The 21,852-nt window shown below is 47.0% G+C and overlaps 1 protein-coding gene across 1 annotated transcript in view; it reads right to left on the bottom strand.

Moving 5' to 3' along the window:
• Positions 1 to 5,909: 5,909 nt before the first annotated feature.
• The window catches only part of TTC36 (tetratricopeptide repeat domain 36), a 31,911-nt gene continuing 15,968 nt past the window's right edge, over positions 5,910 to 21,852 (bottom strand). The window contains exon 3 of the mRNA XM_069740958.1: positions 5,910 to 7,661. Coding sequence (XP_069597059.1) covers positions 7,399 to 7,661 — 263 coding nt within the window. The 3' untranslated portion in view covers positions 5,910 to 7,398. The remainder of the gene's footprint in view (positions 7,662 to 21,852) is intronic.

Here is a 21,852-nt window from a genome sequence, read left to right as displayed (position 1 = left end):
TTTTAAACAAAACAATTCAGATGCAGTTGAAGTTCAGACTTTCAGCTTTCATTTGAGGGTATCCACATTAAAATTGGATGAAGGGTTTAGGAGTTTCAGCTCCTTAACATGTGCCACCCTGTTTTTAAAGGGACCAAAAGTAATTGGACAGATTCAATAATTTTAAATAAAATGTTCATTTCTAGTACTTGGTTGAAAACCCTTTGTTGGCAATGATTGCCTGAAGTCTTGAACTCATGGACATCACCAGACGCTGTGTTTCCTCCTTTTTGATGCTCTGCCAGGCCTTCACTGCGGTGGTTTTCAGTTGCTGTTTGTTTGTGGGTCTTTCTGTCTGAAGTTTAGTCTTTAACAAGTGAAATGCATGCTCAATTTAATTGAGATCAGGTGACTGACTTGGCCATTCAAGAATATTCCACTTCTTTGCTTTAATAAACTCCTGGGTTACTTTGGCTTTATGTTTTGGGTCATTGTCCATCTGTAGTATGAAACGACGACCAATCAGTTTTGCTGCATTTGGCTGGATCTGAGCACACAGTATGGCGGCTCTGAATACCTCAGAATTCATTCGGCTGCTTCTGTCCTGTGTCACATCATCATCAATAAACACTAGTGACCCAGTGCCACTGGCAGCCATGCATGCCCAAGCCATCACACTGCCTCCGCCATGTTTTACAGATGATGTGGTATGCTTTGGATCATGAGCTGTACCACGCCTTAGCCATACTTTTCTCTTTCCATCATTCTGGTAGAGGTTGATCTTGGTTTCATCTGTCCAAAGAATGTTCTTCCAGAACTGTGCTGGCTTTTTAAGATGTTTTTAGCAAAGTCCAGTCTAGCCTTTTTATTCTTGATGCTTATGAGTGGCTTGCACCATGCAGTGAACCCTCTGTATTTACTTTCATGCAGTCTTCTCTTTATGGTAGATTTGGATATTGATACGCCGACCTCCTGGAGAGTGTTGTTCACTTGGTTGGCTGTTGTGAAAGGGTTTCTCTTCACCATTTATCTGCTTAATTGAGAATGACATAACGAAGGGATTGCCCACACCTGTCCATGAAATAGCCTTGGAGTCAATTGTCCAATTACTTTTGGTCCCTTTAAAAACAGGGTGGCACATGTTAAGGAGCTGAATCTCCTAAACCCTTCATCCAATTTTAATGTGGATACCCTCAAATGAAAGCTGAAAGTCTGAACTTCAACTGCATCTGAATTGTTTTGTTTAAAATTCATTGTGGTAATGTCTATAACCAAAATTAGAAAAATGTTGTCTCTGTCCAAATATATATGGACCTAACTGTAATTATATCCTAGGATCTGTACGATTACATACTGCATGCGGTAATCAGGGCAGTGTGTTTTATTCATGTTTTTATAACACACCATGTTTGATATTGTTAATTTGATTCTGGGATAACACATGTTAATAATTATATCCTAGTCGTGTATTTATTTTACACGTGGTTTATAGGCCACCACACACTCAACAAAAACACAAACATTTTTATAGCGTGTTTTACAACAGCGTATGCTCGGTTAGAGCTCTATTCGCTGCTGGACCGGCTGCAGGAGAGGTGCCTTTATCACGACACAGATTCAGTTATTTTTGTTCAGAGAGATGCTGAGTGGCAGCCGCCTTTAGGCGATTACCTGGGGGAGCTGACTAGTGAAATACCCGATGGTACACACATCACAGAATTTGTATCCGCGGGCCCCAAAACTTACGGATACAAACTCAACACCGGTAAAACTGTCTTAAAAGTTAAGGGGATAACACTAAATGTTGGTAACTCTCAATCTATTAATTTCAACAGTCTGAAAGATCTAGTTCTGGACTACCCGCGCAATTCTGCCGCAGAAACCCAGAAACGTATTGTCGTACAACAGCCATCCATTGTGAGAAATAAAAAGTACTGGGATATTGAAACAAGGCCATTACGCAAAACACAAAAGTGTGTTTATACAAAGCAGCGACTATTAGACGATTTCACAACATTGCCTTTTGGGTATTAGTCCAGTATTGTGATGGATACGCGTCTGCAGCACCCATTCTCTTGCATTCTAGCAGGCCCGTCTAATTCTGGAAAGAGCTATTTTGTAAAACAGCTGCTATATAATATTGAAGCTAATTTTTCTCAGAAACCTGATAATATTGTATGGTTTTATTCGTGTTGGCAAAAACTATATGATGAAATCTCTCTCTCTTTTCCCCACGCCAGATTTGTGGAGGGTCTGCCGAATACATTCGTAGATGACGAATTTTTCCCACCGGAGAAGGTGAATTTGGCGATTGTTGATGATCTCATGGAGAGTGCTAGTGAAAATTGTGAGATAGAAAAAGCCTTTACCAAGTATGTGCACCACAGAAATCTCAGCATTTTCTACCTGGTGCAAAACATATTTTGTCAGGGTAAGAAAAGCCGTACGATAAATTTAAACACAAAGTACATGGTGCTTTTTAATAACCCCCGAGATAAATTACAAATTTTAACTCTAGCTCGTCAGATGTATCCCGGAAAAACACGTTTTTTCCTAGAAGCTTTTGAGGATGCCACGCGGGCCCCTTACGGGTATTTGCTTGTAGATTTGAGAGCTAATACCCCTGAGGATCTGCGTTTAAGGACTGGGTTGTTTCCACCCGCGTTGCCCGCTGTCTATGTTCAAAAGAAAAACACTTCTAAAAAGTGAATTTTACCCGGTATCAGACATTCTACGCTGTGTGCGTTGTGATGTAAAGATGTCTGAGAGGCTCCGGCGTAACTGGGCTCTCTTAAAAACCCTAGTGAAAGCAACCCCCGCTGTCAGAAAGTCTATTTTGCGCAATGCAAGCAATGATTTAATTACAGCCATAGGCGAAATTGCTTTAAATATCTTAAAAGGCAGGATTCCGCTGAAAGAGCGCCAAAAAGGTATATTAAAGAAGTGGCGTAAAGCTATAAGAACCCTGAGCGACAGATCTCAGGCCATAAAGAAAAAGAAGCGACTACTAAAACAGGCCGGCGGGTTTATCGGCCCTCTTTTAGCTTTTGCAATTCCAATAATAACAAGCCTGATCGCCGGAAGATAATGGAGCATGCAGCGAAAATGTATCTAGTCCCCAAACAGGAGCTAGACAAACTAAGACCCGGTACTACAGATAACATACGCGACAGTGTTATTCGACGCCTTGATGGTGAAATTAGCGACATTTTACAGCGTCGTGACATTCCCGATGATGTGAAAATTAAAATGTATAGCTCTGTGCTACAACGCTACTTGGTACATACACGCCACAGCTCAAAAGAAGTAACGGCTTTAAATCTCGTTAGCACTCCTGATCCTGGTCAGCAACAATTGCCAAATACCGACTCATAAAATACCGACTCAAAAATCAGGAGATCGCTGAAATTGTCAGCCATATAAACCAAAGATATAAAAAGAATGCTGAATTTTTACTAAACAGGCTGCTGCAGAATAAAAATGTTACAGCATGGAATAATAATGCTGAATTTATTTTCAAAGGATCCGTAATACCAGGGTCTAACTTACTGGATTTGGTATGTAGTACAACGCAGAGCCATGCTCTGAACAGTAGAAATTTACCGCCGGGTTGGGATTCATTTATGCAGGCTATGGCAGAGCTAAATATGCCGTCTACAGTTGTGGGTAACCCCGCTACTAGGAAGCTTTTAGATGAATTAAAAATTACCAACAGTGAGACACGCTGTATCTACACCGCTGAAGTTAGCTCCGACGCCCCGTACAATTCAATCTTCACATTCCCCGTCATTAGGTACCACACGTGGAACTCTGCTACCTAAAAAAAAGGTCTCTACCGATACTACAAACCATGTGGCTCACGATGTAAAGAATGTACTGGCTAAATGCTGTACTCGACTTGTAACGCTATATTAATTATTTTGTAAGAAGTGTAATGATGTATGTTCATTGTACTATTTAATGTTTTTACTTTTTATATTCTGTAAGAATTTTTATAGTATTGAAATGTCTTTGAGATGTATTTATTTTGCAACAATAAAATCTTTTTAAATTTTTACAATATCTTGTCTTTGGTTTTATATTCGTATAAAACACACCGCTTCTTACTTGCGTGTGTTGTAATATGGCCACATACATAATGTGTCCATATAATGAGAATGGTGTTATAAACAACGTGTAAAATAAATACACGACTAGGATATAATTATAAAGAGGTGTTATCCCAGAATCAAATTAACAATATCAAACATGGTGTGTTATAAAAACATGAATAAAACACACTGCCTTGATTACCGCATGCAGTATGTAATCGTACAGATCCTAGGATATAATTATATACCACAGCAATCTAATAGGGGGGATTATCAAAAAGCTAATATAAAACTATATAAAACTATATCAAACTATATCAAAAGGGGAAGTCAGCCAGACTCAGGGACAGCTGGCTGACAGGGGGAGGGGAGGGGTTACACACTTTGATACACTTTGATAGGGGCGGGGCACCTGTCAGATTGAGTTTGACGAAACCACCCGATGATACACTACTCCAGTGGACCCCTTTTATTGGGCGCCCCTCATAGGGCCATGGTCCGGGTCGGGCCACCGTGACATCCTCGCTGAGGGAACTGAAGGACCCGGTACCGAGTACCCCATTGCCCTTACGTGGGGGCGATCCAAATCTTGGTCTCACGAACAGGATCTACTTAAGCCTGAAGAATCGGGTCATGTGCGCCTAAGAACTGTGCCAGAGCTGTATTGGAACTGTGATTTATTGCAAGGACTGTGTATTGCCATTTACCGCCAAAAATCCTGGCCAAAACCGCCGCCATTACCGCGCCATGAGGAGCGCAGGAGAAGAAGAAGGGCGTGCCATCGTGTGTGGGTCCAGCAGAGCGGCGCGAAAAATATGCCCACCCTCTGCAAAGACTGTGATGTGAGGAATGAGGAGGTGCCGAAAAACAACATGGCGGAGGGAGGTGAGTGGACCCCTGAGCATGGGATGGAGCACGAGGACTCTCCCAGCCAGGGCCTGCAAATACTGCACCCTTCACCGACGATGAATCCGGACCTCCTGTGGAAGAAAGAGAAAGAACGCACCTGTCAGCTTGTGTGCCAGGAGCTAGAAGTTGTGGCTGGGTGGAATTTCTTGGCTCCTACAGTGCTCCGTTCCACCGACAGGGGCACCACGTGACGTACAGGACACGTGACCCGAAGTTATCGCAGGTCCTGTCAGCTGCAACGATACAGAGCGCCGCGCTCTCACCTACTTCCTGTTGCAAGGGCGGCTGTTACCGGCCGGGACAGCACGCCGGGAACGATTACCTCTGACCACCGCAAAGGAAGCGAAGCTAAGTATGAGACTTACAGTGCACGTGTGTGCCGCTCCTACCGATACTTCTCAGATCAAACTGTTCATGCACTTATTAGTAGGTATGACCCTTCCTTTATTTCACACGCATGTCCACTCATAAAGGTATAACTCCGTAAGCCCAGTGTGCCCAGAAGTGTACCCTTTGTGCGTTTGGCATTTATATCTCTAACTGCAGATTTTTTAATACCGATCATTTTGATAGTATTTTCGGTGTATATGAACACACTTCCCAAACACTGTATATACACTTCTTCCAATTTTCTTGTCTTTGCCCTTAGATTCAGAGTGTTATACTTCTATTCGTATGCAAGTAACTTCACCACTTCTAGTGCGATCTCCTTTTTATCAGGTAAATAGTTATAATTTTATTTAATCCCTCTGCATTCTTTAGCGCAAGTATGATTTTTTAATTGTATTTATTAGATTTTTTCTTTCCCCTATGTGGTAAGGGCTTTACTTGCTGCTTTTTATGCTTCTTCACTAGCGCTGCTGCATTTCCTCTATAAACTAGTAGTTTTACGTTTTGCTGCAATGTGGTTTTTCTGTGGACAATTTAATAAACCACTACATTTTTTATGAAAATATCATGACATTTTTTCTTTAAGAGTAACGCACCTGGTAAAGTCTTGATTAAATAAATGTGCAAAATAAGCATATTTAACAGGCCCATTCAAAATGACTTAAACCATAATCAGGATCCTCACATCATGTTTCTCAGAAGCTTTGTACAGTTAATAGCCCTCTGTGTCTGTACTGTTACATAATTAGGCAGTTAGCTGGTTCAAGCCGCGTTACATGAACACCCGATCCTTACACTATGGCCGGTCCGAACAACGAAAGCAATTGTTACCATCCACCTCTCGTCTCCCCTTTTCCTCATAGTTTGTAAGCTTGTGAGCAGGGCCCTCACTCCTCATGGTATCTGTTTTGATCTGTGTTCATTGTTATGCTGTAATGTCTATTGTCTGTATAAATCCGCTCTATAATGTAAAGTGCTGCGGAATATGTTAAAAATTTATTATTATTATATTACAAAGTTGCGTATTTTCACGTGTACTATTGATCTATGATATAAATATTATTACAATGGTTTTCTTTTTAGCAGGTTTTTACACCCCAAAATAACGTCATCATTGTAAAGTACCTATAACTTTCATTATGTCTATAGCTTTGTTTTACATGTCTATGCCTCTGTCCTTGCAAATGAGCCACAAGTGCAAGGGGTTTGTTCCTGCACCCACAGCCATCTGGCCTCTCTTCTTTGCCTGTGGCCGTCATCCTGTCAGACAAGTATTCACATTAGGCAGGTTCCCAGCAAACTGGAGATCGCCTTGTTGCTGGCTGCTGGGCATGCACGAATTGGCCAAATAATGTGCTAGGTATCTCAATTTTTTCTAATTATCTAGAGCAGTAATGCTATTCATATTTCATATATTTCAAATTGACATGCTCTCCAGTTATGGCCCGGAATCCTGCACCCTGCACTCCCTCAGAAATACATACCTCATCCTCCCTTCTATGGGAACTGTATTCAGGGATCTTCTCTGTATCCTCCGGCGTGTGCAAAGAGTGCGCGCACTTCCTCATAGCATAGTCATTGTTAGGAACCATGTGTACATAGCGATGACTATGCAGGGAGGAAGTGGGGAGAGCACCTTATTGGCGCGCATGCCAGAGGTCACTGGAGCGGAAGTCGCCAGCGCCTGCGCAGAAGATCCCTGAATGCAGTCTCCATAGAAGAGAGGATGAGGTATGTATTCCTGAGGGAGCGCAGGGCGCAGGATTCCGGGCCATAACTGACGTGCATGGGAGGGGGGTAGTATTATTATGAAGACAGGGGGCAGGGATTTCTTACAGCAGGGCATGCCCCGGAGCCTGGAAAAAATCATTAATATAAAGACAGAATATAACATTTCTCAGCAACAAGACCATTAATATGAGTCATGCAGGTAGGACTAGTGTAACATTTCTATCACCTGTATGCCCATATTAATAGGTCACATATGTCTGGGGGTGACAGATTCCCTTTAAACCCAGTCTGACTGTTATCACTCCAGGATGTCCGGCTCCTGCAGTTTCTGCACCATATCTCTTAACATGCGGTTACAGAGAGCAGCATATGGGTTTAGTAGCACTAACTGCTCTCTGGCAAAGTCACTTCCTAGCTGTGCAGCTTTCTGGAAGTCCTCTCTAGCTGCTTCGTCTTTTCCTTTTAGCCGTAATATTAGTCCTCTTTGGACCAGAGCTTGACGTCCTGCGATCCCCATTCCTTTACTCAATTCTACAGCCTGGTTCAGGTCTTGCAGTGCTCCTAGAGGGAAAAAACAATCGATTTAATTATTATGTTTTGTACTTCTGATAAAACATTATACAAATTCAATTTCTGTACAAAGATGATGGGATCGTGCCCCTATACAAAGGTGACGGGATCGTGTTCCTATACAAAGAGGATGGGATCGTGCCCCTATACAAAGGTGAGGGGATCGCACCCCTGTACAAAGATCACGGGATCCTGCTCCTGTACAAAGATCACGGGATCCTGCTCCTGTACAAAGATAATGGGATTGTGCCCCTGTACAAAGAGGACGGGATCGTGCCCCGCAGCGCCCCAGGGTCCTGGTCGTTGCAGTAATGTCATTTCCCTCTAGGGGGGAGTGATGTTACGTTTGGAGGCAATAAAGGAGATCTCACTACCAGTTAACACCAACACACAACACATTTCATACTCCAGTCCACCATGGGGAGCTATGCTCCTATTTATTAGGGCATTCTTCACAATTAGGTAAAACTGGTGGTCTGGATAGAATAGGAAGTTAGTCAGAAGCTGGCTGGGCTTCACCCAGCTAGCTGCTGCCTGAGCTCCGCTCAGGTAGTTGGTCTCTGACAGGGGTGGGATCCTGTCAGAGGCCTAGACAGAAGGCCACGGAGCTGCGCCTGCCCCACGTGTGGCAGCATCCTAAGAAAGAGACACGAACAGAGAATTGTATTGTAAAGAGTGAGAAGAAGTCTTAGCAAAAAGAGTGGAAACCAGAAGGAGTTCTGCCCTACACAGGCTGCCTCCTTCTGAGGCGCAGGATCCGGTAGCCGGAACACCAAGGGAGCAACAGTTCTTTATGCCTTTCTCCAGGTTTTGTTCCTATCCATCTGGAGGACAGAGAGAGACATAACATCTAGAACATCTACAACAGTTGTGAGGACCTTATGAGAGGCTCAGCAGTAAGGTACTACAACACCCAAGCGCTAGAGGAAGGCTACCGATTTCCACCTGGATAAGGGGACTCTGGATTTGCCTCCAAACCGGCCGGACTCTGCCTGCCCTGTGATCTGGTGCTCTGGACTGTGGATGCTGAAGCCTTCAGTAAAAGGTAAAGAGACTGCAAACTTGTGTCCTCGTTATTCACTGCGCCTCACACCATCCGCCATCTACACACTGGGAAGCCCTGGGGACATGCTTCACCTGTGGGAATATATACCATCTAGCTGCCATAACATCACCCCAGCGGACCCCTAAGCAGCGTCGGTCACCCTGACCGAATACCACAGGTGATGTCACGAACATTTCCCCTTTAAAGACATTTCCCCTTTTACAACGGACATCCCGAGGGCCACGTACCAGGTCAGCCACCGTGACATCCCCCTTGAGAACCGAAGGACCCGGTACCGAGTACCCCACTGCCCTACGGGGGCGCTCCACCCCTATACAAAGATAACTGTATCGTGCCCCTGTACAAAGCTAACGGGATCGTGACCCTGTACAAAGATGACGAGATCCTGCCCCTTTACCAAGGTGACGGGATCGTAACCCTGTACAAAGATGACGGATCCTGCCCCTGTACCAAAGTGATGGGATTGTGCCCCTTTACAAAGATAACAGGATCGTGCCCCAATACAAAGATAATGGGATCCTGCCCCTGTATAAAGATGACGGAATCCTGCCCCTGTACAAGGATGACGGGATCCTGCCCCTGTATAAAGATGACGGGATCCTGCCCCTGTACAAAGATGACGGGATCCAGCCCCTGTACAAGGATGACGGCATCGTGACCCTGTACAAAGATGACGGGATCCTGCCCTTGTACAAAGATAACGGAATCCTGCCCCTGTACAAGGATGACGGGATCCTGCCCCTGTATAAAGATGATGGGATCCTGCCCCTGTACAAAGATGACGGGATCCAGCCCCTGTACAAGGATGACGGCATCCTGCCCCTGTATAAAGATGACGGGATCCTGCCCCTGTATAAAGATGATGGGATCCTGCCCCTGTACAAAGATGACGGGATCCTGCCCCTGTACAAGGATGATGAGATCCTGCCCCTGTATAAAGATGACGGGATCGTGACCCTGTACAAAGATGACGGGATCCTGCCCCTGTACAAAGATAACTGAATCCTGCCCCTGTACAAAGATGATGGGATTGTGACCCTGTACAAAGATGATGGGATCCTGCCCCAGTACAAAGATGATGGGATTCTGCCCCTGTACAAGGATGACGGGATCCTGCCCCTGTACAAGGATGACGGGATCCTGCCCCTGTACAAGGATGACGGGATCCTGCCCCTGTACAAGGATGACGGGATCCTGCCCCTGTACAAGGATGACGGGATCCTGCCCCTGTACAAGGATGTCGGGATCCTGCCCCTGTACAAGGATGACGGGATCCTGCCCCTGTACAAGGATGACGGGATCCTGCCCCTGTACAAGGATGACGTGATCCTGCCCCTGTACAAGGATGACGGGATCCTGCCCCTGTACAAAGATGACGAGATCCTGCCCCTGTACAAAGATGACGGGATCGTGACCCTGTACATTTTGATACCTTTGAACAACACAACATAAATTTCTAATAAAATAAGCTTCACATTTTTTTTCCAAGGAAAGTTAAATGGTTACTAAAGCAGAAGTATCAGGAGGGAAAACTAATAAATTATGTGCATAAATAACCATAATTGTAAACAATTTTTTAAATCTGTCTGATTTATTAGCTTATATCTACTGAACAATTATAATAATTGTCATCATTTAAAGGGAATCTGTCAGTAGCATCCACCCTCCTAAGCTGTCTATGTGGACTTGTAGGTCACAGGAAGCTGAATATAAGGATATCTGAGATCAGATGTCTTATTCCAGAGAAATCCAGATTTTTCTTATATGTATGTGCTGTTATATGTTGTTAAGATCTATGGGTCAGACAAATGGAGCGCCCGCCAGGGGGTACTCGGGCTGGAGCGGACAGTTCTTAAGGGGGATGGGTCCTGGCAGCAGTGACCAAGTCCGTGGCCCTGGGCGTCCAATAAAAGGTCAAATTAACGGGGAAATAAAGTTTATGGGGGATAGTTCGTGACGCCACCTGTGGTACTCGGCTAGGGATGGTCGACGCTGCTTAAAGAAACCGCTGGAGCTGATGGTGATGCAGCAGAGTTGTTACAGCTCTCCACAGGTAGAGCTTAGTCCCTGGGCAATTAAGGTGTTAAATGTGATGGTGGATGTTGTAGTGCAGGGCAGGTGACACAGTAATAATTCAGATGACACAGCAGGGTGCAGTTTCCACAATTTTACTAACGGTTCTTAAATGCAGTCCCAGCCAGGTGCTGTGTCCTCCGAGTCTGTGGTCCAGCCAGCTCTCAGTTAATTTGGGGTACACTCCACCAGAACGCCATTGTTATGTTCAGAGGCGTAGCTAGGGTTTTGTTTCAAGGGGACGAAACTTCTGAATGGCCCCTGTGTAGCTAGGGTTATGGTTCAGGGGGGGCGAAGCTTCTGAGTGGGCCCCTAACCAGGTAACCTTGATTACAACTCGGTGACGCACCCTAATAGTGGAGGAGAACCTCAGCAGATGACCGCGCTGTTACTAAAGATAATCTCTATATAAAGACCAATATGGATATTACCGCCATATGGTCAGTGGTAGATTCCAGCCCTACAGAACATGTAACAGATCACTGCACAGTTACAGATAATGTCTTACCGCTGACGTCCTTTCTGATGGAATTGTTCATTTTTCCCCTTCTTTTCCATCTGGCCCAGACCGACATGACATCTTCTTCCAGCCAGGACTCGGCTGCAGAGAATACAACAAAGACATATTTCACTTCTCACATTCCAGCCCCATCACCATCTATTCCCAACCTGCACAAACTCCTCATCCTGCTGATACCCCAATACTGAACCGCTGTTGCCGTATGTGTCCCTATTACTACCCCTGATACCCCAATACTGAGCCGCTACTGCCGTATGTGTCCCTATCACTGCCCCTGATACCCCAATACTGAGCCGCTGCTAACGTATGTGTCCCTATTACTGCACCTTATACCCCAACACTGAGCCACTGCTGCTATATGTGACCCTATTACTGCATCTGATACCCCAATACTGAGCCGCTGCTGCTATATGTGACCCTATTACTGCACCTGCTGTGTGGTTCTCTGTGCCCTCTAAATTCTAAAGCAACGCTCTACAATATAGTAATGCCAGATGCAAGTGCCCTAGAAAACAGTTCCCATATTTTGCCCCTAGAAACTAATAATGCCCTGTGTGCCCCTTTGATAGCCACAGTAACAATAAGTGCCCACTTTACATTTAATAAAGTCCCGAGTCTCCCCCTGTACAGCTCCCCTATACACAGTATGATGCTCTCTTATATACAGTATAATGCCCCCTCACTGTATAGTAGCACCCACACATTATACTGACCCCTTAGTAGCCCCAAACTGTTTGATGGCTCCAACAATGTATAATGACCCCCACACTGTAATCTCCATACTGTATGATGGACCCTAGATAGCCTCCATATACAGTAGCACAATGCACCAAATAGTCCACAATATAGTATACTGCACTCCCCGTAGGCCTCCATATAGTATAATGTACCAGATAGTCCTCAATATAGTATAATGCACTCCCCATAGGCAGACTCTATAGCATACGGCAGCCCCCATAGGCAGACACTGTAATAAGACAGCCCCCATATAGGCAGACCCTGTAATAAGGCAGTACCCCCATAGGCAGACTCTGTAGTATAAGGCAGCACCCCTATAGTCAGACCCTGTAATAAGGCAGCAGACCCTATAATAAGGCAGCACCCCCATAGTCAGACTCTGTAATAAGGCAGGCCCCATAGTCAGACCCTGTAATAAGGCAGCCCCCCTATAGGCAGACCCTATAATAAGGTGGCAGACCCTGTAATAAGGCAGCACCCCCATAGTCAGACCCTGTAATAAGGCAGCACCCCCATAATCAGACCCTGTAAAAAGGCAGCCCCCCATAGGCAGCCCCTGTAATAAGGCAGCACCCCCATAGTCAGCCCCTGTAATAAGGCAGCACCCCCATAGTTAGACCCTGTAATAATGCAGCACCCCCATAGTCAGACCCTGTAATGAGGCAGCACCCCTATAGTCAGACCCTCTAATAAGGCAGCACCCCCCATAGGCAGACCCTGTAATAAGGCAGCTCCCCATAGGCAGACCCTGTAATAAGGCAGCAGCACCCATTAAAAAATAAATAAATACTTACCTCTCTTCTTCCTGGTTCCTGCGCTGCTCCCGCTGATCTCTTGACAGCGGGCGCCGGGCAGTGACGTCATCGCGCCTGCTGTCAGTGTTGGCGACATCAGACGCCGACACTGACAGGGGGATGATGGGAGAAGGAGCGCAGCGCTCCTTCTCCCATCAATGCGATCAGCTGTATCGGCTAAATGCCAGTACAGCTGATCTTCCGATGATGGCGGGGGGGCCCACTGCTGGCACCGGCCCCCCCGCCTGCTCAGGGGCTGCACAGCAGCCGGGCGGCAGAGCAGGGAGATCGATTCTCCCTGCTCTGACGCAAAATGTAACTGTAGTAGTGTATCTCCGGGTGGGCCCCCTCAGAGCATCGGGCCGGGGCGCCAGCACCCTCTGCCTCCCGGTAGCTACGCTACTGGTTATGTTCCTTCCCTGGCCGTCTCTCTGCACTGGCTCTCTCCTCTCCTGCCCTGCGCCTTCACACAGAGTGTCCCAAGCCAGCAGCCTCGGATCTTGTCGGGCGCCGTCTTTCTGGTCCCCTTGGTCCTATGTGGCTGCCTTGTCAGCGAATATGTGTGGATGTGGCTGTGGCACATATAGATACCACAGCCTCCAGCTTGCTAGCTGAGCCTTGTAGTTCTCCACTAGTCTTGGGAGGTCGGTTCCCCCACTGCGACCTTGGTCCTTCACCCAACTATAGTCGGAGTGGATACAAGCCCCACGGGTGGATTACCTGTGCCCCTAGGACCCCTTCTTTCTCTTCTTTCTGTAGCTTCACCTTTCTCTAGCTCCCTGTCTCTGGGAGCTCCTTTCTGCATGTCTCACTCCATCTACTCCCCCTCATAGTCTTTTCAGAACCTTCCTGACTCCTCCGTCCTGTTTCCATAACAACTCTACTCACTCCACCCACACCCTCTACCTAGTCCCTACCTGCGCCTGAGAGGTCTGGTGTTGGATCTGATGCAAGTGTCTGGGTTCTGGATAGTGCCCCCCTCCTTATCTGAGAGCAGGGTACCACACCTTTGGCTGAGGTGCAGTACCTCTGTGGCGACTGAACCCTCAGGGGCACCACACATAGATCTCTGAGACTCCGCTTCCAGTGTTTGTTTTAAATGAAAAGGGGAATTACCAGTGTGTGACACGTAGATCAGGAGAGCAGCCATTACCTATCACACTGGGAGGGTTGATCCTAATGACAGATTGCCTTTAAGATAAACCTACAGTGGGAAAAAAGTATTTAGTCAGCCACCAATTGTGCAAGTTCTCCCACTTAAAAAATGAGAGAGGCCTATAATTGACATAATAGGTAGACTGTTGTGAATTCTGTGGTCAAGCTCCCTCCTGTGGTCATGAGTGGTACTTCGGCTGGTTCTGTCTATGAGCTTCCTCTGTTGGATGTGAGTGGGGCTGCGGCTTCTGAGTTTCCTTCCTCAGGTGACGAGGTTAAGTCGTTAGGTGCTGCTCTATTTAACTCCACCTAGTTCTTTGTTCCTGGCCTCCAGTCAATGTTCCAGTATTGGTCTTGCTCTCTCCTGGATCGTTCTTGTGGCCTGTCTGCCCTGCATAAGCTAAGTTTTGCTTGTGTTACTTTTGTTTGCTATATTTTCTGTCCAGCTTGCTATATTGGTTTTTCTTGCTTGCTGGAAGCTCTGAGACGCAGAGGGAGCACCTCCGTACCGTTAGTCGGTGCGGAGGGTCTTTTTGCCCCCTCTGCGTGGTTGTTTGTAGGTTTTTGTGCTGACCGCAAAGCTATCTTTCCTATCCTCGGTCTATTCAGTAAGTCGGGCCTCACTTTGCTAAAATCTATTTCATCTCTGTGTTTGTATTTTCATCTTTACTCACAGTCATTATATGTGGGGGGCTGCCTTTTCCTTTGGGGAATTTCTCTGAGGCAATGTAGGCTTATTTTTCTATCTTCAGGGCTAGCTAGTTTCTCAGGCTGTGCCCGAGGCGCCTAGGTCTGGTCAGGAGCGCTCCACGGCTACCTCTAGTGTGGTATGATAGGATTAGGGATTACGGTCAGCAGAGTTCCCACGTCTCAGAGCTCGTCCAGAAAGGCCGTACTGGGGGCCCACGGCACGTAAAGGGAGGCCGCCATGACGGGGTTACGTGGGACCTGGGGAGCTGGAGCAGTTAGAAGGGATACGGTGGTAAGGGGTTAACTGGGAACTTGAGGGGTGGCTTTAGGGGCATTTTTTGAAAATAAGGGGTGGAACTAGGGGACTGTGGGGAGGGGGCACATAAAAAGGGGCACGCTCCTCACGCAGGCATCCATTTTAGGTGCCTGCGTGACAAGTGAGGAATCTCTGTCACACTTACCAGAATGGACGTTGAAGCGATCCTCCAGCGTCTCCGGACGGCAGCCAGCTCCCAGGGGACAGATTGGCTGAATGCATCCGTTAACAGCCTTCTCCAGGGGACATCGGGAGCACCATCGCAGGCACCGCAGGACGGGCGCCGGCCGCGGAGGACTAGGCCTCCGGCGCGCCTAAGCCCGGACATCATCCCCACGGCCCGGCGCCGAAATAGGAGCCCCTCTGCGGACCCTCCGGTACGCAGCGCTGTTCCCTCCACCTCACAGCGCGGCGCCGGGAGGAATCCTCCAGTGCGGCGGGGCCTACAACGGGGGGTGGATCCTTCCTCCCCTCCTTCAGTGTCCGGGCGACGTGGGGCGGCAGGAGCAGGAGCCGGTACGGCGGCCGTCAGCATGCCCGCTGGCGCCGCTCAGCGTGGGAGGCAGCGACAGCCGAGGAGATGGGGGTCAGGTGCGGTGGCCCCTCAGCGCCGAGGATTATGTGGGCGGCAGTCGGCTGGCCCTGGCATCAGCGTGCGGCCTTCTGCAGTGCACAGCTCTGGAGTCTTCAACGCAGCAGCGCCCTCTGCTGGTGGTGGCCTGGATATTGCAAGTTCTGCGCCCTCTGCTGGTGTTGGCCGGGATTTTCCTGCAGCTGCGCCCTCTGCTGGTGATGGCCGGGATTTTCCTGGATCTGCGCCCTCTGCTGGTGATGGCCGGAACTTTCCTGGATCTGCGTCCTCTGCTGGTGGTGGCGGAAATTTTCCGGATTCCGGCAGGCGACATTCCGTCGCTTCGGTACGCAGTGCCGGGGACGTATCCGTGGCAAGGAGCCGCACATCTTCCATCGGGCGGCAGGATGCTGGCTCGGCCTTTTCCCTTTCCGCAGCACCAGGGCAGTCGACGGCATCACCGAGTCGCCAGGACACGGATACGGCCGCCAGGAGTTCGGCGGGCAACATCGCGGATCAAGCCGGTCGGGATGCAGGACACCTTCGGCTGGGAGCTGGATCTTCGGCTGCTGGGCTCACAGCACCCAGGCAGCTAGGTGAGAACATTTTCCCTATCTTTAATTTGCCAGGCATAGTTTCCCCTGAAGCTAGGAATAGTGACATTACTTCGGGAGTTGCTAGCGGGGGTATGGGTTTAATCCTTAGAGGTTTAGGGGAGCTAGCGGGCTTGTGGGGGTCCGGTCTTAGCAGGGGGTCTTTGCCGTCAGCTGCTTGGTTGGGAAATACGGGGTCGTTTGAGGGGTCTAGACAGTTGTCTGAAGTTACGGGTACATCCAGCAGTGCGGGTCCTGCGGCAGACACGGGGAGCTCATCAAGGGAGAAGGACGGAACAGCACCAGGGCCTGGGTCAGGAATTGATGCACCAGGTGAGGGAGCTTTGCAGGATAAGGAAAAGGAGGATGTACCGCAACTAGACGATGCGGCTAGGGGGGAGGTCTATGTCTGCTTCGAGGGCCCGTTAGGGGCACATTTAAAACAAGAGGTTAGGGAAAAAATCTGGAAAGGGGAGTACATAGAAATATTTTCTCTTTTACCCCTAGAGAGATTTAATTTGGATAGACCTAGAAGGGAGGACTCTAAAAAAGAAGATGAGGAGAAACGGAGATATAGGCTGATTCCCAGATCATTTTCAAATTGGCTGCAAGCTTTCGCTATTATGGCTAGCGTAATCGGGGAGAAGGCCCCGGAAAATTGCTCGGCATTATTTTGTTACTTAGATGCCATAGGGGAGGCTTACAGGACCTATGGGGGACAGGGTTGGTTACGCTATGACGAACAGTTTCGTCAGCGTAAGGCTTTTAGGCCAAGTATCAGGTGGGATCACAAGGACATAGCGTTGTGGATGAGAGTTATGGTCCCGTCCCGTTTAGGTCAGACTAGCCAGCCTTTTCACGGGGGCGCCGGGAGTTCAGGGCAGTCAGGACACTCGGCGGCTTTGCAGAAGGGACTGTGTTTCGCCTTCAATGATGGCATATGCAGATTCGGGAGCAAGTATAAATATAGGCACGAGTGTTCAACCTGCGGGTGGGTGCATAGCGCTTCAAAATGTTTCAGGGGTAACAGGCAAAAAGTTGGAGATTCAGCTGACAAAAGGGGTGACTCCGGTGCAGTGGGTCGTGATGGAGGCCTTTCTAAGTAGATACCCTGATAGGTCAGCTGCAGTTTTATTGCGCAACGGTTTTAAGGAGGGTTTCAAAATCCCTTATGTTGAGCAGGATGTTAGTTTAAAAAGAAAAAAATTGAAATCGGCGTTACAATTCCCGGAGGTCGTGTCGGAGAAGTTGAATAAGGAAGTTGCTCTGGGAAGAATGGCAGGCCCGTTTGTCGCCCCTCCGATTGCAAATCTGAGGGTGTCACCTCTTGGCGTGGTCCCTAAGAAAGAACCTAATAAATTTAGGTTAATCCATCACCTGTCGTTTCCGAAGGGATCTTCGGTTAATGATGGTATTGATCCCGAGTTGAGTTCGGTGTCGTACTTATCATTCGATTCAGCGATGGAGTGGGTTAGAGCATGTGGAAAGGGGGCTAAGCTGGCTAAGACCGACATCGAAGCGGCCTTTCGTTTGTTGCCAGTTCATCCTGACAGTTTGCATTTATTGGGTTGTTTTTGGGATGGCGGCTTCTTTGTTGATCGTTGTCTTCCCATGGGTTGCTCGATTTCATGTGCTTACTTTGAGGCCTTCAGCACGTTCCTAGAATGGGTGGTGAAAGATGTGTCTGGGATACGCTCATGTTCGCACTATCTGGATGACTTTCTGTTTATAGGGCCAGCGGAATCAGCAGATTGTTCGATTTTGTTGCATACAATGGAGAGCGTGACAAAAAACTTCGGGGAGCCTTTGGCGGAGGATAAAACAGTTGGTCCGGTGACAGTGTTGAGCTTCCTAGGCATTGAAATCGACACGGTAGCAATGGAATGTAGGCTACCTGCAGACAAGGTTACCGCGTTGCGCCAAGATGTGGTTAATACGATTGGTTTGAAGAAGATAAATTTGCGCAGTTTGCAATCGTTGTTAGGGAAACTGAACTTTGCATGTAGGATCATGCCGATGGGTCGAGCGTTCTGCCGCCGCCTATCCTTGGCAACAGTAGGGGTAAAGTCCCCTTTGCATTTCATCAGGATAAAGAAAGAGTTTCGGGACGATTTGAAGATGTGGGCGGATTTTCTGGACGAGTACAATGGCAGATCTCTGTGGATTCAGCCGGTGGCAGATGCTACCTCCTTGGGCATTTTGGTGCATGTCGTTGAAATGAGTGGCTTTGGTCTTTTCTTTCATGGTAGCTGGTCAGCAGCGGTTTGGCCGGAAGAATGGAAGGAGGAGGGGTTAACAAACAACCGGCTACTGTTGCATTTGTTCCCCAGGGTAGTTGCGTTGGCCCTGTGGGGTGACAAATTGAGGAATTTGAAGATTTCTTTTCATTGTGAGCATGTTGGAACGGTGACGGCGGTAAACTCGTTACACAAGGTTGCAGTCTCTTTACCTCTTTACTGAAGACTTCAGGATCCTCAATCCAGAGCACGTTTAACAGGGCTATCAGAGACCGGCCGGTCCAATGGGCACTTCCAGAGCTTCCCTCGCAGATGGAAATCGTTGCCTACCACTAGCGCCTGTGTGTTGTAGTCCTACCCTGCTGAGCATTCGGAATAGTCCTCACAACTGCTGTTCTCGTTCGTTCGTTCTCTACAGCGCTCTCTCTCTCTCTTCAGTTCCAGATGTTACTAGTTTCTCGTCCCCCAGTATGTTTTGGCTAGGACGCACCCATATGACGGGAAACAGAAAGCACAACAAATCTCAGCATTATATAGTCATATACGTGATAAAATATGCCAGATGGTAGTACCAGTTATATGCTGAGCCCAAAACAAGGGGAGAACTATAACGAAGACTAGTCGCTATACATCATAACCAAGAAAAGTGGTCCGCAAGGACTGAGAAAAAACGACCAAACAGTCAGTATAGATAAACGTAGAAAAACTTTATTAGTATTAAGATAATAAAAATGTAGGACAACAAAGAGACAGGGAAGGCTTGGAGGTCTTCCGGGACCCTAGAGACGCCCCTCTCCCAATGTTGCCCCCTATGTCTTCTTAGGAAATTTAAGGTAGACAGCCAACCTATAATTAACTGTCCTGCGGAGTTTGAAGTAAGGCCTGAAGTCAGTTACTCCAGCGGTGTTCCGGCCACCGGCTACACGCCTCAGTAGGATGTTGCCTCGGTCTCACGGCACGACTCCTACTGGTACTCCTTTTTGCTTGATCTCGTTTGCACTGTTCCACAATATCCTTCCTTTCTTGTCTCTTTCTTAGGATACCGCCGCAAGGTAGTGCAGGCGCGGTTCCGTAATGTTCTGTTCGCTAGGCACCTGCCAGGTTCCCACGCCTGACAGGGACCCCCCTGTGTCTTCTCCCTGCAACACCCCCTGCCACTGGATGTTGCCTGAATCCAACCCAGTCAGCTTCTGACTAACTTCCTCCCCAACCCCTAGTTTTACCAGTGTGAGGAGTGGCCCAATAAATAAAGCCTTTTTCTCCCCCTAGTGGCCGGAGTGTGAAGTGTAATGTGTGCTGGTGATACCTGGTCAGGAGAATTCCTTCAGTGCCATCAGACGTACCATCACTCCCCTTAGCGGCAGAGTGTCATACTGCAACGACCAGATCTCTGGAACGCTGCACCCACTGTCATTGCCAACAAAGGATATATAACAAAATATTGAGATGAACTTTTGTTAATGATAAAATACTTATTTTCCACCATAATTTGCAAAATAATTCTTTCCAATTCAGACAAGGTGATTTTCTGGATTTGTTTTCTAATTTTGACTCTCATAGTTGTGGTCTACCTATGATGTCAATTACAGGCTTCTCTCATCTTTTAAGTGGGAGAACTTAAGGTACCTTCACACTGAGCAACTTTACAACGAGAACGACAACGATCCGTGACGTTGCAGCGTCCTGGATAGCGATCTCGTTGTGTTTGACACGCAGCAGCGATCTGGATCCCGCTGTGACATCGCTGGTCGTAGCTGAAAGTCCAGAACTTTATTTAGTCGTCAGGTCGGCGTGATTCGTCATGGTTGACAGCAAAAGCAACGATGCCTGCAATGTTTTTTCACGGAGCTAACAACCAGCGAGAACGATAAGTGAGTCGCCGTTACGTCCCTGGATCGCTCCTGCATCATTCTGGAGTTGCTGTGTTTGACAGCTCTACAGCGACCTAAACAGCGACGCTCCAGTGATCTAGTTTAGGTCGGATCGTTGTCCATATCGCTGGAGCGTCGCTAAATGTGAATTGAATTGAATTGTACCTTTACACAATTGGTGGCTGACTAAATACTTTTTTTCTCCACTGTATGTAAATAAGTCTTTAGATGCAATAAAGCTTTGAGCTAAGTTCACACAATGAGTATTTTGTGGTATAGAAAGTCTGCAACATCAAAAACTCAGTTAAATTAGGTTACTTTTTTAATAGTTTTTTTTTTTACACATGCTTTCTGCTGCATTCTTGTCTCTTTTTAATATGTTATGTTCTTCCTGTTTGCTGAGCTTTGATAAAACATTATTGATGAAGTCATGTGCGGATTATATGTGTTTTTACTGGGGAAATGTAATAAAAACAATTTTTTTTACTGCCGTTTTTCCTCTTCTCATTGAAGTCTGTGGGGAAAATACACAAATAAAACACATATTTACCTCAATAGATAATGATATGGGGCAAATTTCAAATCTGCACTAATCTCTTAGATACTTTCATTTTGCTGCAGGTTTTTGCTCACAGACATGTGCAGTGGAATTAACCCACCAAACTCTCATTATTGGACCTTACCGTAGACTCCACTGCACTGTATGAGACTACGCCATTATTTTTATTTTAGATGGACCAGCATACAAAAAAGCTTAGTGCTTTAGTGTGGCGCCCCATGGTCCTGGTCATCACAGTAGCATTGCTTTCCTCACTGGGAGATCGATGTTACGCTTGAAGGCAAGAAGGGATAACTGTAACCAGGTATCACCATCATGCAACACATTCACACTCCAGGCCACCAGGGGGAGCTTTTGATCCTATTTACTAGGTGACTCCCCATATACAGTTAGGTCCATATGTATTTGGACAGAGACAACATTTTTCTAATTTTGGTTATAGACATTACCACAATGAATTTTAAACAAAACAATTCAGCTGCAGTTGAGGTTCAGACTTTCAGCTTTCATTTGAGGGTATCCACATTAAAGTTGGATGAAGGGTTTAGGAGTTTCAGCTCCTTAACATGTGCCACCCTGTTTTTAAAGGGACCAAGAGTAATTGGACAGATTCAATAATTTTAAATAAAATGTTCATTTTTAGTACTTGGTTGAAAACCCTTTGTTGGCAATGACTGCCTGAAGTCTTGAACTCATGGACATCACCAGACGCTGTGTTTTCTCCTTTTTGATGCTCTGCGAGGCCTTCACTGCAGTGGTTTTCAGTTGCTATTTGTTTCTGGGCCTTTCTGTCTGAAGTTTAGTCTTTAATAAGTGAAATGCATGCTCAATTGGGTGGAGATCAGGTGACTGACTTGGCCCATTCAAGAATATTCCACTTCTTTGCTTTAATAAACTCCTGGGTTGCTTTGACTTTATGTTTTGGGTCATTGTCCATCTGTAGTATGAGATGACAACCAATCAGTTTGGCTGCATGTGGCTGGATCTGAGCACACAGTA

This window comes from Ranitomeya imitator, chromosome 10, assembly GCF_032444005.1.
Source record: "Ranitomeya imitator isolate aRanImi1 chromosome 10, aRanImi1.pri, whole genome shotgun sequence".
In the NCBI taxonomy this organism is placed as follows: Eukaryota; Metazoa; Chordata; class Amphibia; order Anura; family Dendrobatidae; genus Ranitomeya; species Ranitomeya imitator.
The sequence above is the reverse complement of the archived record's forward strand: the minus strand, read 5'-3'. Positions and strand labels throughout refer to the sequence as shown.